The sequence below is a fragment of the Enoplosus armatus genome, chromosome 17, assembly GCF_043641665.1.
Source record: "Enoplosus armatus isolate fEnoArm2 chromosome 17, fEnoArm2.hap1, whole genome shotgun sequence".
In the NCBI taxonomy this organism is placed as follows: domain Eukaryota; kingdom Metazoa; phylum Chordata; class Actinopteri; order Centrarchiformes; family Enoplosidae; genus Enoplosus; species Enoplosus armatus.
The window spans coordinates 9315849-9323155 of NC_092196.1; the positions used below are offsets into that span (position 1 = coordinate 9315849).

Consider the following 7307-nt stretch of genomic DNA (forward strand, 5'->3'; position numbering starts at 1 on the left):
CAAGGGTCCATCCAGTTGAGTCAGTCACAGCAGACATCTAAGGAGAGACTATGAAGACAAGCTGTGTCACCCCGCATTGCAGCCCAACAAGATATGACATAACATGGGTCCCCTGCTAATTCCCATGATGACCATAAAGCTGTGACTGGCATTGTGAAGCCTTCACCCCTTTTTCAACACCCAACCTGGACCCATCTCCTCTTTGGAAATCCATCCTAGCAACATTTGCCTCCCTTTCTCCTGCAAACACAACCTCCTTTCCTGCCTGCCGCTTAGTTTGTCTAGCTAATAGTTTTAGGTTCCCCTCATTCTCATTTCTTTTCATCGGCATCATGCAGGGTGCTTCTACCACCTCCACTCTCCTTCTTCTTATTCTTCCCTCCCTCCTATTCTTTTCCCACCTTCCCAACATGGTAAACGGGGACTGCTGGCTCATTGAGGGAGACAAAGGCTATGTGTGGCTGGCTATCTGCAGTCAGAACCAGCCGCCGTACGAGACTATCCCCCAGCACATCAACAACACGGTTCATGACTTGAGATTGAATGAGAACAAACTGAAAGCTGTGCTCTTCAGCTCCATGTACCGTTTCACCAACCTGACTGACCTTAACCTCACCAAGAATGAAATCAGCTACATTGAGGATGGAGCCTTTGCAGGACAAGCCAACCTACAGGTGATGGAGAAATGGATGATAAAAGCTTTGAGCTTAACACAGAAGAATATTGTTCAGAATGCATTAGAGCTTAGTTTGAAACTAGCACCACGTGTCATTGAACTACATTTCAGTGGAATTTCTAACCCTATTTGCTAAGCAATGACAAATTTGAACAGAAAGTCGGATAAAAGATTTTGTACCGCTTGTGTTGTTTGCCCTTTTGATCTGTTATGGAAAATGCTTCGGCATGACCGAATCCAGTAATTACGTTGAATTCAAATTGTATTATCAACTGTACAAATTCTGACAGAAACTGGGCTCACAATGTAAAAAGTTTAAACTTTTCTGTTTTTTTTCCCAGGTTCTTCAGCTGGGCTACAACAAGTTGACCAACTTAACAGAGGGTATGATGAGAGGGCTCGGTCGTATGCAATGCTTCTTCCTACAGCACAATCTCATAGAGGTTATTGCCAGCAATGCATTCTGGGAGTGCCCCAGCCTCAGCAGCATTGATCTGTCATCCAACAAACTTGCCCGCATTGACCCATCCACATTCACAGTACTCAGTCGGCTGATGGTGTGTGAACTGGCAGCAAATCCATTCCATTGTGGGTGTGATCTTTATAGCTTCCTAACCTGGTTGGAGTCCTTTAACAATGTAACACACACCTATGACCGCCTCCAGTGTGAGACGCCTCGGGAGATGTTTGGCTACCCCTTACTTATCGCTGCTGGCCATGCTGGCCGGAATGCCAAAAACATTTTGTACCATCACTGTCGAGATGGAGTGATGATTCCCGGAATGACCTCTCTTCCACCAGATCTGGATGGTCCTTCAGGGCTCGGACCAGAGATGTTTGGTGGTGTGAGGCCGTACAATGAGCCCACCACCTCTTCCTCATCTACTGAACACAGCTTCATTCCCACTATCAAGCTCCATCATGTCTCTTTGTCATCAGCCTCTCTCCTTGTGCAGATTCCAAGGCCCTACAGCAAAATGTATATTCTAACACAATACAACCACACATACGTTTCTGACGTCATGAATTTGAAGAACAAGAAGGAGATGATCACCCTTAACAAGCTCAAACCGCACACCAATTACACCTTCTGTGTAGCATCCATCCGCAACTCTCAGCGTTACAACCACACCTGCTCCACGTTTTCCACTCGCGCTCAAAATCAAGATGACACTCTCCCCACACCTTCCACTACTACTCACTACATAATGACCATTGTGGGCTGCCTTTTTGGCATGCTCATTGTTTTAGGCCTTGTCTACTATTGTCTACGTAAGAAACGGATGCATGATGAGAAGAAGAAGTCCATCTGTGTCAAGAAAACTATTCTGGAAATGCGTTATGGACCAGAGGTGGCAGCAGCAGTGGCAAATGATCCATCGGCAGTCCACAAGCTTCAGGAGCAGTCCAGAGAACATCACCAGTATCAGCACCACCATGGAGGCAAACTTCCCATGTCCACATCCTCTAGCTCGGGAATGCTCCACTCAGCCAACACCAGTTCCTCCAGACTTTCCTCTATTCCTCAAGTGGAAAAGATGGCCACTGCCTTTTCAGAGGCCATGGCTACAAGTAAAGGAAACTATATGGATATCAGAACTGGAGGGGCAGGGATGGAGAGGATGGGAGATGGTGGGCATGGAGGGATGAGGGGGGGGGGCTTGAGGGATGATGGAACTGATGTTGGGGATGACTCAGATGATGACGGACATGGCTCTGCATCAGAGATTTCCACCATTGCTATGGAGGTAGACAAGGTTAACCAGATCATTAACAACTGCATTGATGCACTGAAATTGGATGCTGCAGCAGTTGCTGCTTCAGGGGCCTCTACTAACCCCACAGCCTCCTCCAATCCCACCTCACCTCCTCCCACCAGCACATCCTCCCTTACTCGGGGCCTAATCCCACTCTCCCAAGGGATGACAGAGACATGCCAGGTTATTGCTCCTAACAAAATACCCCCTCCGCCTCCACTCCCTGCCTTCAATGCCCCTCTCTCTGAGCGCCCAGGGATCAGTGGTGGTGGCTTTGTTGTAACACCCCCCTACAGGCCCCCACCACCAGCCACTGCTGTACGTCCCATTCAGCGACAAATGAGTGCAGATGCAGCTGTGGTTATTGTAAATGCTGTCAAGAAACAGTGCAGCACCACCTCTTGTGGCTCCATGGGTCGTGACAGGGAACGTGGAGGAGCAAGGGTGTATAGCCTGGATGTTCCTGAACCAAGGAGCCCAGATGCCTGTAATCAACAACAGCAGCAGTACCCAGATCGGGCCAGTCCCGTGGGCTGTGGGGAACCCCTGGAGAGGCTACCTTTAGTGGGAAGTGGGAGCTGCGGTGGAGGGGGTGGTGGTGGTTGCGACAGTGGTGGTGTTGGTGCCCAACATCAGGACAGCCAGAAGCCACACCATTACCACCAACAGCAACAAATACAACAACAACAGCAGCAGCAGCAGCAGCAGCTGGAGGTGCAGCAGGACTACCACTGCTCGGAGCACCGCCACTCTGTCCCAGCTCTCTACTATGAAGGCTCCCACCAGGGCTCCCCAGCCCAGAGGGTTTCCTTCCTAAAGCCCCTGACGCGTTCCCGCAGGGATGCAGCATCTTACTCCCAGCTTTCGCCTGCCCGACACCATTCCAGTTACTCTGGCTACTCCTCCAGCCCAGAGTACTCCTCGGAGAGCTCACTGCGGATCTGGGAGCGCTTTCGTCCCTACCGGAAAGGCCAGCGAGAAGAGGCCTGTTATGTGACGGCCGGAAATGCCCTTCGAAAAAAGGTGCAGTTCGCTAAAGGCGAGGACCTGCATGACATCCTTGATTACTGGAAGGGTGTGTCAGCACAGCAGAAGCTGTGACTGGGGGACCATAGATAAGCATTGATGGAAAAAGAGTTTGGATACTTCTTTCCCTGATTGGCCTTTGGGCCAGAGACAAATGTAGGACAAAATTTTGCCTTTGGGTTAATTTTGGCATGCTAGGTGTATAGAATATCGTTCTAAGAGCAAGGACTTTGAAACTGTGCCTGGGATATGAGAGTCATTATGGTGTTTTATTTTACACTTCATTGTAGCACCATTTCTTGATCATTCTCATTTAGTGTTTGTGGGTTTTATTTATAGCACAGGGAGCAAATGCCAACTGTGTAATTTAGTACTCTTTGAGTGATCACGTTTTGTGATCATATGGACCGTCTTTATCAGTGCCATGTTTTCATCAATGGGTAATCACAGAAGATAAATGTTGATACCCTCCATTTTAAACTTGTGTGATCCAAGATGTTGTTTCCTGTTTTGTATTGGGTGCTGTATCAATTTGCAGTGAGCACTTGGATATGTTTAGACTTCTAAGTGAAGGGAGACCATGATGGGGTGGTATCTGTGCTCTTTTACAAGTGACAACATGCCGATTAGGGAGCATAGTTGTCAAATGCAGGCCCTATCTCTCTTCCATGAGATCCTTCATGCGGCTGAGATATTTGCATTTCAATAGCCTCTGTCACACAGAAAGAAAGGAGAAATTGGAAAGAAATGAACAAATAAACAAAGAGAAAACAGTCAAGTGGAAGGTCCTGCAGCATAAGGAAATCATGAGAGAGAGATTAAAGTGGAATCTTAGCCTAAAATAGTGCTGTGATTGCACCCTGAGGTGTAACACATCTTTCCTCTTGCATGGTTCAGTGAGTGATGTAAAAATGTTGTCCCACAGATGTCCAAAACTGTCCTAAACAGCATTTGCCCAAGTAATGATCAGAATTGTGAGCGTGATTTGAAGGAGTACAGAGGGCAAAATAATGCTCCCTTAATGAATGTAATTAGATGCTACTTACCTGTACAATAGGGAAATTTAACTAATAGACGGATGAGCTCACACAATCCCCTTACAAAAAGGCATGAGAGATGTGACCCATATGTGACAGAGACCAAGAGAAATTGAAAGCGAGAGGGGGTATAAAAGAAAAAAAGACAAGCAAGGATATAAATAATTTTCTGCAGCCACTGTGAATGTAAGTAGATTACAAGCAGGTTATGGGGAAATCTATTTGCATCATTCAGTGTGAGCACCACAGTACATTCCAAATCCTTTCTCTAACATGAAAACTGAATGAGGCACAGAGGGAAAGGACACTTCTAATTACTGCCAACGTGTCTGTTCTGTTCTGGAAATTAATACTATTGTTGTCTATTGATAACTTAATTAGCCAACTTGTGACAGGCATGCTCGCTTGCACTTTACGCCTCATGATTGTGTGTGTGGCTGTGTGGTATACAGTGGTCAGTGTAAGTGGGTGTTGGCATGCCTTGTCAGATTATATTGTATATGCCCAAATTGAATAGTTGTCAATATCTTTCCCAGTGGCTGGATGTCTAAACACTTCTAGATTATTAGTGGCATGGACAAATGTACAAATATACAACGGTCATTGTACTTTCCCAGACATACGTCACATGATCGTGATGCTCAGATATACCACAGTAGCGCAGTGCCTCTTGCTAACACAGCCATAATAGTATTATCCATCCACCTGGCCTTTTCTATTGGAATGATCTAATCATGATTTTCCTAAATGACAGTGTCATTGCATTCTGAAAAAAAAGGCATCCTTCTTACCCAAAGTGCTGTTTAGCTGTTGAATTTTCACATCATCAGCTAACATACACAATCTGAGACATCCTACCCTAAAAATGTGAAAACTGAATCAGTGGTCCTTGCTCCACATTTTTGTCCAGGGCTATATTCAAGAGAAAAGTTATAGTGACAAGTTTAATTTCAGGAACATTTTTATCTCTCTTTTTTTATCCTCGCTTGTTTACTTTGGATCATGTTATTTGGCCCACCTCCCACCACCTTTCCTGCTCCAGGTCCAATGGGATATGGGTTTGGCATGAGCAGGTTACTGAACATGAGCTGTTCTGTTTTATTAAATGAGAAAAGTCAGAAATTGCCTTTCTTGCAGGCAGGACTTGGGTCTGCACAACACATATCAACACTGCTTTTCTTCTTTTTTTGAGCAGTTGATTTTTAGCATGCGCTTGACTCCTCTGAATAAATGCAGGTTGAACAGGAATGAGAATGCAAATGTGAAACAGCGGCGTGTAATGGTATTTCCACATTGGTCTATGTATTTCTTCCTCCCTCTTTGTTTTTCATAACAAATCTATCGCTGTCTCTTTTTCCTTGTTTTATTAAGATGTGTGCATACAGTCAGGGTCAGAGGTCATAAACCTTGGAGTCAGTGTTCTGGACCACATAAGATCAAGAGCCTCACTGTCATCTTTTAGTAACAGCGTGTCTTGGATGCACCACCTCATCCGCCTTCTTTATATGATAAAGCACCATGTGATGAACATACAGTCTTGGAAATGCTCCCACTGATCTCCTATCATCTGAGATAACACTCAGATTGACTCAGACTTTCACCAAATCAGAGGAAAGGATTTTCTTTGCTAACCCAACAGAGGGAACTTGTTTTTAAGTTTTGATTCCCCAGATCCTCAACTGCCATAACAAGTTTACAGAAATGGACACTGAGGATAACTAACAGCAAATTCAACATGCTCATTATTTCAGCAGCCATTTATGTTCATCTACCTGACAAAATGTAATGTGACAGAAAATCCTTATTATTACTGTTGTCATGGATTATTTTTCATTTCATACATTTTCTATTTTAATTAACATATTTAACACACAATGTATTTTTCAGGAGATAGATTTTCAGGGGACAGACATACGTTCAAGTGCTCTTCTGCTCATGTTTGAATGAATCTCAATGATGATACTGCATTACTGGTCCAGCAGAGAACATTTTCATGTTTGTGTGAGAGGTGCCAATCTTTCTAAGGATTTATAAACAGTGTTTTCACTGTAGCTCAAATGAGTGCAGTTGCCGTAGTTGGAGGGGATATTGTTTTTTCTCGTCATTAATAATTACGTAAAAGCCTGCTGCCAAAATAGCCACAAGAGAGTCATGCAAAATGGAAATGAAGACTAGTTTACACAAGATTCAAATTTGACAAGCAAGTCTGTATGTCAGTCTATAAGCAATTTTAACAACAAATAACAATAGCGGTAAAAACAGGTAGAAATATAAACAAAAGAGGCTGAACTTTTTTGTGGTCAGAGCTGCACTCCCAAATAAACTTCTGCTGTTTATTAATGCTTGCTCCCCTCAAGCAAAGCAATACTTGGTGGCTTAGACCAAACAGTTGTGTTAATTGGCCTTGGAGCTTAGGGGGTATTTAATAAAGTTATACTTTTCTGTTGTGTTTATTGGAGAATCAGCTACTATCTACAATTGTCACTCTATGGGATTGCAGCTTTCAATAAAACAGTACACTCCTGGATAATCGCCAGCTCAAATACTTTACCAGATGAATTGCTAAAAACTGAAACAGGACTACAAAAATTTCTCAAAACGTTAGCAATGTCATCATACCTGTTTTTTTGTTCCACAAAGCGAGCATCAAACAAAAAAACTCTTCTCTTCCTTCTCTGCTCATACCCTCGTTGAACCCCTGGAGGGTGGCTCACTCAGAGATCAATGGTCCTTTTTGTAGCACCGTCCTTGTTGTTTGTCTCCGAGCCACAGGAAAGCCAGACGTGAGAAAGCCATCTAATGTGCTATTAA

General features: G+C 44.3%; 1 protein-coding gene across 1 annotated transcript; it reads left to right on the forward strand.

The window, feature by feature from the left end:
* Positions 1 to 332: 332 nt before the first annotated feature.
* Positions 333 to 3534, forward strand: LOC139300462 (protein phosphatase 1 regulatory subunit 29). Its single transcript, XM_070923574.1, has 2 exons — positions 333 to 674; positions 1018 to 3534. Exons 1-2 carry the CDS (start codon positions 333 to 335, stop codon positions 3532 to 3534), a joined length of 2859 nt encoding a protein of 952 aa, XP_070779675.1.
* The last annotated feature ends 3773 nt before the right edge of the window (positions 3535 to 7307 follow it).